The following is a 17500-nucleotide window of genomic DNA, read 5'->3' as shown; positions in this document are numbered from 1 at the left end:
TAAAATCCTGATTTCTGGGCCTCATCCTCCAGAAATTCTGTTATGGGGTGAGGCCACAACATTAGTAACAAAGAAACAGAATTTCTGGAGGATGAGGCCCAGAAATCAGGATTTTCAAAAGATTCCCAGGTGATTCTAATGTGCAGCCAAGGTTGAGGACCACTGCTTTAGAGGAAGGAGTGACCTTGCAGCAGGCAGGAAGACAAATGAAGGAAGGCCTCCAGCCAGTCGGACTGAGCGGCCAGATAGTTCTACTCTTACTTTTCAGATCAGACCAACACAATGACAACTTACTTTCAAGACCATGTTTACTTTGCTGAAAGCCACATTCCAAACACACTCATTCTTAGAAGGGAAGCAGCTTCCAGTCCAACCTTGTTTATGCTCCAAGTAGGTTTGACAGAAAAACCACATCAATTTGTTTTAAAATAATTTCCATTTGCTGGAAGCTGTTCCTGAGGGGTTCTCTACCACGCTAATCCGCTCTGATGCCTACCAGCTGTAGGTAGGGGCGCCCGGGCACACAGGCTGGCCCTGACTCCTCTCAGAAAGACACCCTCTCTTGATTTAGGGATATATATTTGTGTTCAAGCCCAAAGTTCACAGTTGAGGGCACGAAGATCATTTATGTGCCTAACTAAAGCATCAGAAAAATAAATTAAAAAATAAAATGCAGCCGAAACCGGTTTGGCTCAGTGGATAGAGCGTCGGCCTGCGGACTGAAAGGTCCCAGGTTCGATTCCGGTCAAGGGCATGTACCTGGGTTGCGGGCATATCCCCGGTGGGAGATGTGCAGGAGGCAGCTGATCGATGTTTCTCTCTCATCGATGTTTCTAACTCTATCTCTCTCCCTTCCTCTCTGTATAAAATATATTAAAAAAATAAAAAATAAAATGCAGATTAAAATAATTCAATGCAATTTTCATGTATTAAATTGGTGTAGGGTTACAGAAAACAAAAGGATCTAATGTTTGTGAGGGTGTGGAGGAAATGGGCACAATTTCAACAGAAATTAGTGGCCCCTAGGAGCAGTGGTGTCAAATCTTAAGAATTTGCATACCCAAAGCAATGTGGATTCAGTAACTCATCCTAAGGAAGCAAATGTATAAACATGTATGTATAAGGATGTTTACCTAAGCTTATAAGTAACCTAAATGCCTAATATCAGAAGAAATTGAATTATTACTTACACCGTATTTTTTAAAAATGCTTAAAGTTGAAGAAAATATTCATGCTTGTTAAATTTTATAAAATGTTAATTTTATAAAAAAGCAGATATTATGTTGTATACCTGAAACTAATGTTATATTAATTATGCCTCAAAAACTTTTACAAGCAGAATTACAAATGAATAGCAACCCTAATTTTGTTTAAACAATATTAACTCGAAATAGGTATTCAACAACAGACATTACTGGAAATTTACACAACAAAGTGATAATGTTTATCACTGAATAATGAGATCAATTATTCTTTCTTCTTTTGTAGTTTCCTCTTTATTCAATAAACATGTCTACCAGAAAATTAGAAGTAATGAAAATAAAGGCATGGTTACTAGACAAACAGGTCAACAGCGCAAAACCCCTTTAACATAAAGTCAACTTCCTCAACCATCACAGCTTACTGGGTAGGCAAGGGAGGGCCTCCCTGCAGAACACAGCCCAAGACCTCGATACCATCAAAATACCAGGAGGCAGAGCTCCCTGGGCAGAGGGCAGCCTTCCCACCCTCTCTCGAGCATCTCCAGGAGACTGCCCACACCTGAGGTCCACACCTGAAGTCCACGCCAAAGCGGGCCAGGTTTAGAAATCCATCTGCCCAAAGTCTCCTGCTGTGGAAGTTTCTGTGAATCTAAGTTGCTAGTTGGGCCTGCACCACCGTGGGCACGGTAACCTGCCCTTGGTGTTCTTACAGCTTGCTCCGCCAGCAAAGAGGGAGAAAAACAACCGTGCCTGGTCACCCTTCTTGTCAAAGTAGAGGACTTAGCAAAATAACGAAGAGCCAAGCAACCCAAACCAGCTGCCTGGCCAGAGCTCAGCATAAACTGAGCAGAATAACCACAAGGGAAGGGTGTCTAGACAGCCTCAGTCTGTGCAAGAAGCAACTCTCCCCTGCAGTGTCAACTCTGAAAAAGCAGACTCCACACATCGGCTCCAGCAAGAGCAGAGGAGAGCCATGTCACAGTTGGGAAACGCACCGTGGGCTCCCCCCGCCAAACACAACACAGAGGAGAGCTGTCCGGCCGCCCATCTGCCAGGGACAGCCTCCGAGGTCCAGAAGAGAAGCGATGCCCGGGACCCTGTGGGATACAGGTCATGTGCTTCAACTGGAAAGGAGATTCAGTTCCAATACAATACGTGGGTGCAGGATTTAAAAGCCACCTTCCCACAACTGAGGGGCTAAAAAGACCACCCATTCTATTTGCTGCACCTTCCTTCCTTTCCATTCTTCTACCTTTCTCAACACTAGTATTTGGTGGGGAGTGGAGGAAACGATCACACAGATGAGGCAAATTTAGGAAATTTACAAATAGGTGAGCTCCTGGGAGGCCCGAATTATCCAAAGTGTCTGGGAGAGGTATTTCTATAGGATTTATAGGAACACACAGAATGAATACCAATAGCTCTATTTCAGTGTCTGTACTGGCAATGAAGGCGTCCCAGGCTTTGTGCTAGATTCTGGAAATACAATGGTGGATCAGAAACAAAGCCAGCCCTGCCTTCAGGGAGTTTACGGACTAACCAGGCAACAGACAACCAAATATCACATGAAACTTCTAGAAAGGACTGTAGTCCTCAGGCAAGAATCTAACCCAGAGGGAAGGTCAGCACAGGTTCCAGGGAAGAGACCTTTAAGGGGGATGAGTAGGAGTCTGCAAGGCACAGAGGAAGAGCATTTCTTCAGGCAGAGGGGACAGGATGTAAGGGACATGTGACCTGCAGTGTTATAAGAGCCTAGAAAAAGGTCCCGCGTTGTGGCCAGGGCACATGGAGCCAGCCAGGAAGGAATGATGAAGGTGGAGAGGTGGCTGGGCAGCCAGAGCTTTGGGCAATGGGAGTCATGTGTTCCAACCAGTGACTCTGCAAAGACCCCTGTGGCTAAAAGGGAAGCAGAACCGATGTGAGTATAAAGCTCTCCATTCCCCTTAAAGTCTGTATAACAAACAGAAATGGTATAGAAGAAAAGGTGAACGTCAATTTACCATGCAAAATCACTGATGAATTTCACTGTTCTTCCTTTCATCTATCTCTGCTATAGTCCTTTTTTAAAATGAAAGGTGGGGGGCCATGAGTCCCTTGCCATAGCAGTCTCCCAGGAAGACATCCACCTCCCAGGGCCACACAGCCCAAGGCATGTCCAGGATTTCAGGCAGCATAAACTCCATCGGCAGGCTAAACTGTTTATATGTTCTGGAGTTAAAAATACACCAAGTCAGGTCAGCGTTAACACCAAGGCCTTATCGCCAAGGCTGTCTGTAAGCGGGTTACACAAGGCCAGCCTAGGACTCGCCCATCTTTTAAATGTGCCTCGATCTGCAAACTGTCTAGGCTACGTGGGTAAGATTATAATAAAGCCACCAAATACACAGGCATTTGAGAAAAACACTTTCCAAACCCAAGGATACTTTACTGTTTATAAATAGTTTACTTTTCCTGATCCCCAAGCATATAATATTCGCAGTTGCTCCAGAAACCAAAGAAACATGGAGCAGGAACACAAACCACAACCTAACAGAAACAATAAACAACAGATGGGGAGACATATGCCAAAGGGGCACACCAAAAATGGGTTGACACACCAGCCTGCCAACGAGGAAGCATGCTCTGCAAGATCCATGAAGACGCCGTTGGGAGCACTGCTCTACGAGCAGGTACTGCAGGCCACTGGAGAGTTGAAGGGCCAATCACCGGCCTCAAGGAGCTCACAGACTTACAGGAGAGGCAAGACAAACAAAAGGCAGACAGTACTAGTCTTGCAGTGTTCTTTCCAAAGACATCCTGCAGAGTCAGGTTGGAGGGCTAACTCTGGCAAGTGCTAGACCCTGGGCAAGCGAGTCACCTCTCTGGCCTCATGTACAATATGGAAGTGACATATTTCATAGAGTTAAGATGATAATTAAATTAATGTACATGGGCCCTGCTGCAAAAAGATGAACTGCCATTACCACTATACTTATTATAATAACTAACCTTCCTCAGGCTTCTGCTGTTAGGCCCTCTTCTAAAAATTAAAAAGTATTTCAATGTTGTTCTCATAACAAGGTTAGCGAGGTGGACACTTCAATTATCCTTTGAACATAAGAGGAAACTGAGTCAGGGGGAAGCTGAGTAAATTGCCCAAGGTCACCTAGGAAGCCGGGCTCCAGAGCCACTGTGCCACCTCAAGAATGACTGCTTCATGCCCACCCCACCCCCACCCCCCGTCACCACGCCCGCAGAAGGAAGTGGGGCTCTGCGGAGGTCGGGGACACAGCCTTTCCTTCCCAGGAGACCCTTGCACACTGCACTCTTCTGGGCTCTTCCCTGGTTAACAACTTGAACTTACTTGAAGTTCAAAACAAATGCTAAAATAAATTCAGACTCGCAAGTCCTACTTGCTTTAACTAAGTTCTAATGATCCTGATTATTTAATATTTATGAAAAATGTTTAAATGTAATCTGTCCCAAAACAAAGGGAGGGGGTCCTCACTAAGTAAGTGTGGCCGTCACACTGCTTCCCACACATGGACATGTCTATTTTCAGTATCATAATCTCAATCCAATTAATCAGCCAATTTTACCTTAATGCTCATTTTTTAAGTCTGACTAGAATTTTCCAACTACACTGTAACTTTAAGCTTTTGTGTTTCTTCCACATTTAAAAGAATGCCATTTCCCAATCTATAACTCCCAGATGTAGAATTCACAGATGATTCATCTCACAGAACAAGTGTTCAGAGACATCAGCTCCAAATAGAGGGAAAACTTGGAACCCTCCACTCCCTCAAAGTAAGAGCTCGCCTAGATCGGCTTTTCTCAACAAAGTTTGTTTTCAATTATATTTCCAACTTCTTTTAACAATAACTGCCTGGCGTCTGGCACCAACACATCTGACTCTTTGAAGTGGTTCTCAAGCAGAAAGTAGAAAATAAGGAGAGAAAAGGGAAAGGAAGAGAAGACCATCCATAATTTTTGTTTTGGGTAAAATATTCTCTGCAAAAGTTCTCTCTGACATGTAACCTCAGACAATCCAGCAGCCAACCTCCTCAGGGAAGGCAGGCCCTGCACGGAGCACCGGGGACTGAAGAAGGCCTCTGAAATCATCCCTTAGCCATCCCTGGCTCATCACGAGAACACAGGTCCTCAGCACAACGAAAATGCCCCGTTACTCCTGATATCTAAGCTCCAAAACACGTTTAGGGCCTCCACACAGGTCCATAGCGGGAATCACACTGAGGAGTAAGCCCCAGAACCCTTTGGGAAAGGAAGAAAAGTGTGGGCTCCTTTCTAACACAGAAAAAAAAAGTGCCAGGAAGGAAAGTCACAGGCAATAAACAAATCGCTAGCAAGGGATTCCCAGGTACATGAAACTGAACAACCCTGCTGCTTTCAAGTCAAGTGGAGAAAAAAGACAGATCTGTGAGAAGTTACCTAACCAGATGGACTGACAATCCTCCAGGAGAGGATTAGATTAAAAAAACAACCCACAGAACAAGGGCAAGTGCATAACAGAGAGAATGCCTGACACTGACGGAGGCTCCTGGGAGGGCGGAGGGTTGTTGGGCCTATTTTGATCTGAGAAAGCACATGGGAAAAGGCCATCTTTAGGCCTTGAAGGGAGAATTTTAAAAAAGAAAAAAAGTAGTTCTCTGGACTATTTGCTTTAGTCCTAAATTAGTCTCTAATTCCTGTTAAACTTCCTGTCAAGAAATTCCAAACCACTAAGTGTACCTCTAATTTCACTGCATTCTAGCTGTATCCCCAAACCAGGCTCCAAATTCCAAGAATTTGTTCTAAAGAAAAAGAGAAAAAATCCAAAGCTTCCTCCTTATGGAAATTTACATGACAAAGAATGTGGAAGGGAAAAGCCCAAGAAATCCCACTGAAGGCATGAACAAACTCCACGTGGAAGAAAGGTAGCTATTCAGACACAAAATAAAGGCTTCTAGTCCGCAGGATAGAGCAAGTCTTAAGGAGTCCAGTTATGATAGGGAGGCATGATTTTCACAAAAACAGTGTCTGACCAAGAGGAAACCAATGAAAACCCAGGCGGATGGACAGATGTGGTAAAATTCTGACCCCTCAAAAAGACCAAAATTGGATCATTCAAGCCACTGGACTGCCCATATTAAGCTGTTGAGCTGCCACCATGAAAGGCAGACACTAAAGATCTCCGGGGTGAAGGGCTGCAAGCTACTCTGATAGCTGCCATGCTCCTGCAGTCGATGGTGAGAGCCAGCTTAGGGAGGGCAGACACCGAGAGGTGTGCAGCTGCCCTTCCTCGGGGATCACTACTGAATCTGCCCAGTCACTCAAGGCAGTTTATGGGCATCACCTACAACTGCACACATCCCAACCATGCACTACAGGCCTGCGGGAGGTGCTGCCCGCAGTGGCCCTAAGAAAGGCAGAGATATGTGACTCCTTGGGAAACTGTGCCCTTCATTTATTTACCATTTTTTACCTAAATTCTTACAAAGGAAATCAAGGATCTAAAGTAAGTTTGCAGCAGTTTTCACAGTAGTCTTTGGGCCAGAGGCAAAAAGGAGGCACCATCAAAGAAAGAAATACCATGGGGTCTTTTCTCCCCTCAACAACACCTAAAGGGCCCAAGAAAGGACCCCTCCCTGAGTCCCCCATAAACACCCTCTGTCCCTGTGCTGCCCGGGCACTCACCCGAAGATTCCACTCAGAAGCACTAACCACTCAAAAATTATTTTAAGTAAGTATTCTAGACACACAGACCCATTTACTAATTCTTAGCATCCAATGAGTAGTAAGTTTATTCCTTCTTTGCTTCATTTAGGATAAAATCATAAACCTGAACGCGAGGAGTCTTGGAAGTCACACAGCCCTTTACAGAAAGGAAATTAACTGCTTAGCCCAAAGTCATGTTGCCAAACAAACCCCCAGGTCTCTTGACCTAGCCATGGGCTACTTTCCCATCCTACCATATTCTCCCTTTCGTAGCTCGAAGAAAATTATACTTTTTCCTTTTTAAGCCAGTAGTTTTATTCTTGTTTGGTCAAGAACTCTTTAAAAAACTTAGTGAAAATGTGGGCTCCTTTCTGCCCAGAAGGATGAACTGAGCTCTAAGACCTCACATATAATCAAGTTCCCTAGACACACCCTCCCCCCGCCCCCAAATAAATGATATTTACCAGTCTGTATTTTAAGACAGTCTGGAATTCAATATAATTGAATCATTTCTAAGTCCTGTTTCAAGTGAACTTGTGAAAGAATCCAAACCTCCATAGAAGAGTTCCTGATTTTTCTCTTGGGCAAAGCACACCCCTCGATGAGGCCAAACCACCGTGGCCAAGAGTCCTACACAGACACCAAATCTGAGCAAACATTCAGAGGAATTTGGGATGGGGCAGACCTTAATAGCTGCAAAACATTTTAGTTTGCTTTCTGGATCTCCTCTCCTCCAAACTCAACTCAGAAGGAAACCCCATCCCACTCGGGCTGCAGCATCAGCATCCATCATTTCTTGCATCAACAACCCACTCCCGGGGAGCAAGGAGCCCCTCTGGCGGCTTACAGGCTTTGCACGCACTGGGAGCGAGTGTGCCAGAAACTCACCAGCCCAGGTGGAGGGAGAAAATCACAGACACACAGAAAATGTTTTCATGAAAACTACAATGTAGGCAAGATGCATGGAGCTGACCTCTCTGCTGAAGTCAAATGAAGAATGAAGTTCTCCCGATGTGCAAAACAGAACTTAAATTCCTAGCTGGAACTTCTCAATTATAAGTTTTTTCCCCCCATAAATTTTTTTAAACCCTTTGGCATGTGCTTCCACTTTTCTAAACACAGAATCTACTGTAAGATGGTATCTAATTAAATATCACATAAACATAATTAAGCTTAATATACCATAAGTTGAACCTGACCGTGTTGGACAGCTTTTAAAACCACTCAATAATCTATATGAAATCAGATTTTCACAAATAGAATATGGAAATCATTCTATAAACTAGGCTCAAGTGAATGGAACTCGGATGACACGTGACTCATTCCTAATTAAGCTGGAGCCATCATGAAATCCATTCTAAAAGGGGCTCCTAACCAACAAAGTAACAGGCTGTGGAGAAATTAAACAAAACAGACAAGACCATTCTGCAGCTACTTGGACAAAAGCATTTTCAAATCTGTGTGAAGTTTAAATCGAGCACAGAGGGTTCCAGGAACCCAGTTCTTTGCTTTTTGAGGACTTTCTTACAGAGTGCCTCAGACTCTATTTAAAGCAGCCTCAAGTAGCCACAGCTGGAGGGTCGGCCTTGCAAAGTAAACAATAGTTAACTCAATTCAGACTCAGGACTTAACTACAACCAATGGCTAATTATCCCTCTATTAAGTAACAATATCTGAAAAACCAGTTTTTAAATGACCCATTCAAAATTATGTGTGTTCACTAATGGATTCCGATCAACAATTAATAGCATAGTCAAGGCCTCCCTATTAAGAGCTGATGGGAGAGAGGAGAGTTCATCAGAACCACAGGATTCTGGCAAAGGCTCCAGAACAAAAGAACTCTCTCAGCCCTTCCCGAAGTAGAAACAAAAAACAAAAAAACTGTACTCTGAAAACATAAATTAAGAGTGCATGCCGTATGTGCTCAAGAAACATTCTATAAGTATATTGCTTACCAAGATTCCCTTTGCAAAAAACACTTAGAAGCTGTTTTCAAAAAGTTCAAATTCACATTTCTTAAAACACCCTTTAGTGAATTGTATGATAAATGATTTATACCTCAATAAAGCTATTATTTTTTAAAACCATACATATACATTTACAAATAAAACTATATGCTTGGAAGCCCAGAAAAATGGAGGTGTAGGTGTACTGGGGTGTAGATCAAACAAGAGGAGCCAAGGCTTGATTCCTAAAAGCTGGGGGATGGTACATAGAGTTCATTATTCTGTCCACTTGTGTAGATATCTGTTATCCCCATAGTAACAGGTAAGAAGAAACAAAGAAACATCCCATACTAACAGTGAGTTTACTCAAGTAGCTGGCTGCACATCTAATGGTCCCTGAATTCAGAATTTTGTTTTAAATCAGATTTTTCAGATCTTCTCCTCACAGGAGAAAGACGCTCAATCTCCAACAGCTGACCTCCCGTCAGCGGTAGCTGTCACAGCCCAGGCAGAGCCCAGCCTGCAGATTTCTTTCCATCCCCCCCCCCCCCAAAGTGCTAAGACTCGAGATACAAATGCTTCCACACACAAGAGCACTGCAAATACAAGATTTGGAACTAAAGCGAGAATATCTGTCCCCCGGTTCAAAAGCTCAATCCTTCTCAGAGTGTCTAACAGGCCTCCATCAAGTAGGTAACCCAGTGAGAAGGAATTTATCAGTGCAAGTATATTCTGTCCGAGTAAGTGGCAAATTATTTGAAGGGCAAATTGTAATTTGGTGGAAGAAGCAACGGACAGGAAGGGGGATGGGAGGGACACCTGCTAAATGCTACACAATGGAGCCTTAGAAGATGAAATTGCGAGATTCTTTTTTTAATCAGATAAAAAAAAAAAAAACCCACCTATTATCTCCACTTTGTTTCTCAATAACCAGCTAATTCTGCTTGCAGGTTAGACCTTCACTCATTTCATTCATTTCTTACTAATAATATGAGACCTTGAGAAAAAAATACTTGCACATCTTAAAAGATGAGAGAACTGCTCACTGCAAAAATGTAGACTCATCAATGCAGAGTGCTTAAAAAGACAGGCCATGCTTTCTTTAAATGCTCTGACTGGCACCCTTTGCCAAAACAAACTGAACAGGCAGTGATTGGAACCTGCATCCTGGTTCATAAGGAAACCAAGATGTACTAGACTCGCAGGGATGAACGGGCTGGTTGTTCGCACAAAGAGCTTTACCGGTTGTGCTAAATTAAACAGTAAAGACGAAAACAATCGGAGCCGTTCATGTGGGCAGGGCTGTGAGCTGTGGCCATTCCCTGAGGGACTCAGAGGAGCCAGGGCACATGGCTCTTCAGGTGGCACCCTGGCTCAGTGCCTCAAATGACTCTGTGCTCACTGCCGTGGTCCTCTAACAGTTACCTTAGGATTGCAAGAAAACCAAAACAAAAGAAAAATGTCAGAGCTCTCCAGCTCTCTGCATACAACCCAACAGTCGCCTCCGCTCACACCTCCTCCTCCCTCAAATATTTCTGAAGAGAAGTGGGTACAGTGCAGGGTTCAGCTGGCCACAGCCTATAACCTAACCCGGGTTTGGAGGAGCACACCTGCATTTTTCGGAGCTACTGACAGAGAGGAGTTACTTGCATCTTGGTCAGGCTCAGTTTCCATGAACCCCTGGGAAATAATAGGATAAAATTATTAGTTTAAGGGCCTCTCACTCCCCTGCCTCCTTCCCACACCCCGCCTCCCAAAAGGATAATGCTAATAGACGTATTTGTGCAACTGGAATACATTTATAAACCACCTCCATAATTTTTGCTAATTGTGTAATTTGTTGCAACTGTTGATAGCTTCCTGCCTGTCCATCTAAGCTTCCCAAGGGCACAGGAAGTTTCACTGTTTCTCTACGTACATATCATCAAACACCGAATGGTTCGAGAAGGCTGTGTGGGGTAAGCCTGCCACCCTGCCCAACCCAAAAGGAGCTTTCATATCAGAAAAGTAAACTTTCCCCAGGAGAGCCTTTACCACCAGGAAGTCTAGGAGAGACTGGCCATGGGAGAGGATGCACAATTTGATTTACTGAGGCCTTAACTTTCAAACTGTGCTCTGGCGTCATCAGCAAATTGACCAACCCACACTGTGGAATTGGGCTAAACATGTGTCATCTAACTTTGTCCGCACAGCAGCTGTAAGACAGAATATTATGATCCCTTTTAAGAAACAAAGGAAAGGGTTCTGCCCATATCACACACATCACTGCAGGGTGGTGGGGCCAGGGATGGACCCTAGAAATAACTGTTAAGTCTTCATCACTATTGCCAGTGAAGGGTGTGCACTCTGTGTAATCACTAGATGAGAACATCCCCAATTTAACAGAATAAAGGTGAAGAAAGCCTCACCCTCACCCACTCTTTTCCCCATCAGTAACCCAAATCAAGATGTGGGTACAGCTGGGCAGCAAACGCCCATGTGGAGGACACTGAGAAGAACAGCAGGAAGGACACAGGGAAATGGAGAAACAGGTGTTTTGGAAAATATGGTGACTTTTATAAGCAGATTGGGTTTATGGCTTGTGTTTCAGAAGACAATGTATAAGGTATTTTATGGATAGAAACCACGTATAAAGTATTAAATTATATAAAACATGCAGTATATCAACATATAAACCATAAAGCTTTTGGATAAGAAAAATACATAAGCATAGCCCTCCAAAGAAACAAACAAAAAACAGGATATAAACTGGCAACCCCAACTGGACTTTATACAAACCACAATTTTCATTTTTTATATAGTCTTTATCCATTCATTTTGCTTAATGACAAGAAAAGATGTACTAAGTTCTTCACTAGAAAACCTCAGCCCGCCATGTAATTGGCCAATTAATTGGTAAGCCTGGACAGCTATTCTATACTCTGCAGTTATACAAGAAATAAGTGCAGGTTCCAAACAAGTCAACTATTGTGGAAATTTTAACCTCTGGCATTCAAAGTCCTACTTCTCTGCATGGAGAGATGACAGCAGATCTGAGCTTACCAACTCTCCCCCCCCCCCCCCCCGCATCCCGCCCCGCATCCCGCCCCGCATCCCCCCCGCATCCCCTCCCCTCCCCCCCCCCCCCGCCACGAAATAAAAGTAGGAGACCAGCACCATTACAGACACGAAATGTGGACTAAGGAGGTAGACTGACTGGACCCCACTGCCTCAATGTCATGCTTAAGTCATAAAAAAAACCACTAACAGTTCCTGAATTTCCCACAGGACAGGGAACATTGAGGATTTTTAGATACTTCTCCTCTTCTGCCTGGGAATGTTTCCCCCACCCCTCCTCCCTCTTGTCTCAAGGCACTGCCTTCTGCCTTTGAAACTGCATCCATTGTAAACAGCTCTGAATATTAACACAGCCCAGAGTCCTATTGCTTTTAAAGGACCCCCAGGGTTTCAAATTGCAGGGTTTCAAATTGAGGTGGGGGCAGTCCCCAGTGAGTAAATGTCACCAAGCTCATTCCAAGAGTTGAAAGTTAGGCTTGCTCATGAAGCTTAAAGTAGTTCAACTTATGGGGTATGTCAAAGGAATCTCTGAGTTTAAACAAACAAACAAAAAAGAATTAAAAAGTCCTGGGACAACCAATATTCCTTATTGCTTATAGTGACTTTCAATTCAACGAGTCCCTTTTCTAGATGCCTTTGCCTGTGACTATCACTTTTAAAATAACCAGAGGCTATTTTAAACAACCTCCTTCCGCCTTCCTGCTAACAGATCTGCTGGCTTTAGCAGGTGCACAAAATTGGTCCAGGTGCAATGTTAAGTCACACAAAACCCTCCTGCTCTCTCGCATTCCTGTCCACCCCGAGAGAGGGGGTGCTGAAAAGACTTTGCACCAAGGAGACACCTCTGCAGAATGGGGGTGGAGGGGAGGCCCTTTCATTGTGAGCATGTGTCTGAGGGAGAGAAAGGTCAGCCAGAGGCCATTCCACTGCTCAGGGAAGGCTGCATGGGGAACCAAGGCAAAGGCATTAACACTGCAGGGGGACCTCCCGCCTGAGAAGAGCTGGGGTGCCCCACACTGGGATGTCCCCTAGGAACCAGCTGTGCTTATAGCTGAATAGTCTTCCTCTTTCTCAAGGTGAAGAATTACTGCCAACAATACATTAAAAAATCAAATGTAATTATGGAGAGAGATGAACACACTTCTGTTTAAAACCGTCCCTTGAAAAGGGGGCAAGAACAGCTCTGACACCCTAAAGGCAAGAGGGACACTGTGCCAGAAAGCTCATGGGGGGAGGGGTGTCTCTGAGCACTCAAAGGTTAGATTTTATGGCCGTAGTTTCATGTCAGGGGGACTTTCTCTCAAGGCAACCAATGTTATTTGCCAGAGGCTTCTCCTCACTCAGAAAAAAGGTGTCGGAGACCTAGTTACCCACAGGTGTTCCAGGAGAAGCAAGGCCATGCTTCTGGCACTGGGTGCAGAAGCTCCAGCGAAAGCAGAACTGTGAAAGCCCTCTCACCTTGCAGAGGTTCTCTCTGCCACTTCCCCATGTGCTACTCCAAACCACCCTTTACCCATCCTACAGGTAGGAAGGTGTTCATTGTCTCCTGAGTCCTTGTTTAACGAGACAGGTTTGAAACAACCCGGAGGAAATGAAGACCTCAGGACAACCCGGACAATGATCTACTTCTTAAAAACACACACACACAGGAATCTCCGTTTGGGTTCCTGAACAACTTGGGCATCTGCATTTTAAATCTAATTTGCATAAACAGGATGGGAAGTATTTTCCAAAGTTTTAATTCACAGCACCCTGCACACCTGGGCCTTGGAGCACAGCTGTACAATTTGAAAGACAAAGGCCCTCTTTGCTTCACAACTACAAAGGCAACCATGGTTTGTGGGTTTTTCCTAAAGTAATCTTAAGTGCCACTTACATACCCAAACCCACGATTTAAGGCACCCGGGTTTGGAACCGCAAACACATAAGGAGACATAATATAAAGGCAAACCAACACATTCCTCTTCATGTGGCAGAGGATAACCCATCTGGTGTCCTGTAGGGAATGTCCTGGCTTCTGAACGCCAGGCGTCTTCCTGCACATTGAGAATCAGGAATTGTGCTTCTCCAGGGGCCCCTTCTTTCCTGTCACCACCCTACTGGGCCATCATGTAGCTCCGAGAGCAGTTAAGCTAGCAACCCTGTGCTGCGGTATGCCACAGGTAAGAGTCTAAGGCATGTTTTATTTAATACTTCAACAGTTTCTGAAGCCATGCTCTCAAAAATAATTTCAAAGAAAGCAAATATCTGAATTCTAAGAAGCTCAACTTCTAAGTTTCTGGGAAGTTAGAATAAGGCTTGGCAGTGCTTGGTGCCATTTATGAATGTGCTGGTTGGACTGTGCCAATCTCACCTACGTAATGGGCTGGCAGACTCAGTTACAGCTCGACTGCTACAACTATAAGTTATTGTGCTGAATAAGTTGTCCTCAGGCCCAGGACAACTCCATTCCTTCTATTCAAACTGCACTGACATTCACTATTAAAAAGTTTTACTTTCCTTATGCTAGGCCTAAGAACAACTACAAAATTAAGTGCACTGTTTATAAAAGCCCACCCCCCACCCCCCAAAAATAAGTTCTATAAAGCCACAGGTCCCTTTCTGTCTCAAACCCATAGCCGGAAATTGATTGAACTAGCTGCAGTAAATCTTGTTCATAGGGTTATAAATTAGGTCAAAGCATTTTCTAGATACAATATAAACTCAGAGAGTATAAACTTGGTGAAACTACAACATATTTTATTATACAGAAACTTTCTCCCTGAAGTCTTGCTGAATCACTGCCAGTAATATAACTGATGGAAAATTCAGAGTAAGACTAATGATTTAAATGGGAAATCAGAAGTCTAGACAAAAAAAAAAAAAAAAATAGCCTGATTATTTTAATCAGAAAAAAATAATAATAACTTCCAAAATTTCAAAGGATCCCCATTTTGGAACTGAACATTGTATAGCCAGAAGTCACACTCATATTAAAATCTCATCAGTTAACACCATCATCAGTGCAATCAAGTCTACAGAAGCTCCAAACACCCCTTTTGGTATTTGCGGATCATCATGTCTGAATTAGAGAAAAGACTGTAGTTTTAGAGCTATTTGTGCCATGCAAAACATCCTAGGCAGCAGAATGCTTAAAAAACCACCAGTAGATGTGCTCAAAAAATTAAAGGGCAAGGTAAAGTGGATCTTGTGACCATAGGAAAAGTGCAAATCCGAGGACACCCTGTCCTCTCTCTCAGGGAAGTCGCCACTTCTGAACTAGCGCCTTCCCCACTCTGCCCCTGGCACATGGCCCTGGGAATCACTCTTCCAACAGGTGAACACTCAAGAGTTATTCTGATTCTGCCCACATGACCCTTTAAAAAACCACCTTAAGAGCATGTAAAAAAAAAAAAAAAAATCCACAATACCCCAGACTGCCCCAACTAAATAAAATACCCTGTAACTGCAATGTACTCACAAGACTGGACAGGGCCACTGCCCGTGTGAAAACCCACAGTGACCACTGGTCTTCACTAAGTCACTGAACCCCACAGAAGCAGCGGAATATGGAAGAGGAAACCTAGTCACAACTCAAGGGCCCAGCTTCAGAACTCTTCAGTACATGATCTCCCAACAAGCGTGTGGTGTGCAGTGTGGTCCAAGGGAAATCTGGGCCCCATCTTCAGAGGCACAAGATCTTCACACTGAAAAGGAATTAACTCCTCTCTTCCCCAGAGGGCAGCCAACATCCAGGCCACATTTCCTCAGATCAGGCCACGGTGCTGGTTAAAAATTGTGTCACCAGTTTCTCTTTTTTACACCGTGAATGAACGCGTGCCGGAGGTTACTACTGTGCCTCTCCTGTGCTCTAGGGAAGATTTCCAGTTACTCCACTGAAAAGCAGACTGCTCCCCGGCTCTTCGGGAAGGCACTCCGTTCTATAGAGATGCTAGTTACTGATAACTCAACAGGATTTTGACTCATGGGCCAGGCTGTTTAAAAGTTTAAAAAGTTATACTCTACCATGCTTACATGTCTATTTTTTTTCCCTGCCAAATCTCCTTTAAGAGTGTCCCACTAAGTCCTATAGGCCAAAATCCTAACAACACAGGGAAGAAGAAAAAAAAAAAAAAAAGCTTCTTTTGGGTAAAACAAACTGCTTAAATCGACCAAATCCCTGACACCCTCTCCTGAAGTAGCACTACTCCAGAACTAACTGGCACCATGTATAAAGCAGAAATGCTAGAGGGTGGGCCTCCGCCACTGGATCATCGGGCCCAAGGGGGGCCCCAGGGAACAGGCAGAAAGGGTCTGGAACACAGTCCCCTAAAATGCCAACCAAGCAGAAAAGGGCAAACTCCCAGCAGTCAGATTTCCAGGAACTCTCAAGGTCCTCCGACTTGGGGGTCCCCCAGAGAAGGCTGCTTTCTGCCCTGGCGTGAGCCAAGTCACTAATAAATAATGTAACTGCAAGACTGGAGCCAGGAGTCACCTTCATTCATTACCCACTGGAAGGCCAAGGAGCTCAGACACCACAGAGTTGGGTTACAGGAGTGGAAAAAAGAAACAGACCCACAGACCCAAGACAGACTTCCTCACACTCTCCCCTCCAGATGTTTCCCACTCTCCACCCACACACACGCAGCAACACCCACCTCCGGGCTCTCATTCACATTCTCACCTCCAGATAGGAGACACGCTCGCTAACTCCCAGGTGGCCCTCCCGACCCCGCTCGCGCACCCCCAGACCCCACAAGCACCCTCTTCTCTCTCCATACCTTCACTCACACACTCTTCCCTTGCAGACTTCTCACTCCCGCCCTCCTCTCCGTTCCGGAGCCCGGAGCACGATCTCCCCGCTGCAACCCACACTAAGTTTCCCAGGCCCCCCAACTTCACACGCACACAACAGACCCCGCACCGCCTCCCCGGAGAAGCCTCCCGCGGCCCCAGCCCCAGTGACAGCGCCCGGGACGCGGGCAGCGCGGCGCGCGGCACTCACAGGCTCTGCGTCCAGGCGGGCAGGTCCCCGGGCAGCGCCGCCAGCCCGCGGCCGCCGCAGTCCAGCGAGTCCCCGGCGCAAGTGCAGACGGCGGGGCAGGGCGCCCGGCCTGCGGCCCTGGCGGGCTCCGGCCGGAGCAGCAGCAACAGCAGCCAGGGGAGCAGGCGAGGCCGGCGGCGCGGGGCTCCGAGCGCTCCCCGGACCCGCTGCGCCATCTTGTCTGGAGCGCGGACTCCGGCGCGGGGCTGCGAGGTCGGGACGGCTCTGCTCTGGCACTAGGCTCCGCAACGGTGCATGGCCACCGGCGCAAGTTCTCTCCGCGGCGACTCCGTGCTCAGCGGGCCCCCGGTGCCCGGGCTGCCCGGCAGCGCCCGGAGGGGTCCGCGAACCCCGCGCCCATCCGGGCCGACGCGCCCGTGCTCGCTGCGAACCCCACGGGTCCGGGCCAGGGGCGCTCGGCGGACGCTCCGGTCCTCTCGCCGCGCTGCCGGCCGGCTCCCGGCTCCCGCGCACGCCAAGTGCCGCCGCCGCTGCGAGGACGGCGCTCAGCCGCGCAGCCCGGGCTCTGCGCCCGCGGGCATCTTCCTCGAGGCTCCGGCGTCCGCAGCGACCCGGGC

At 45.9% G+C, this 17500-nt stretch overlaps 1 protein-coding gene across 7 annotated transcripts in view; it reads right to left on the bottom strand.

Moving 5' to 3' along the window:
* Nucleotides 1-17127, bottom strand: part of LRIG1 (leucine rich repeats and immunoglobulin like domains 1) — a 101585-nt gene extending 84458 nt beyond the window's left edge. For all 7 annotated transcript variants that reach the window (XM_036331617.1, XM_036331621.1, XM_036331625.1 and 4 more), the window contains exon 1: nucleotides 16884-17127. In XM_036331617.1, coding sequence (XP_036187510.1) covers nucleotides 16884-17098 — 215 coding nt within the window. In that variant the 5' untranslated portion in view covers nucleotides 17099-17127. The remainder of the gene's footprint in view (nucleotides 1-16883) is intronic.
* Between the last annotated feature and the right edge of the window lie 373 nt (nucleotides 17128-17500).

This window comes from Myotis myotis, unplaced genomic scaffold (genome assembly GCF_014108235.1).
Source record: "Myotis myotis isolate mMyoMyo1 unplaced genomic scaffold, mMyoMyo1.p scaffold_m19_p_13, whole genome shotgun sequence".
NCBI lineage: Eukaryota > Metazoa > Chordata > Mammalia > Chiroptera > Vespertilionidae > Myotis > Myotis myotis.
Note: the sequence above shows the minus strand (reverse complement) of the source record. Positions and strands in the feature narration are given on the sequence as shown.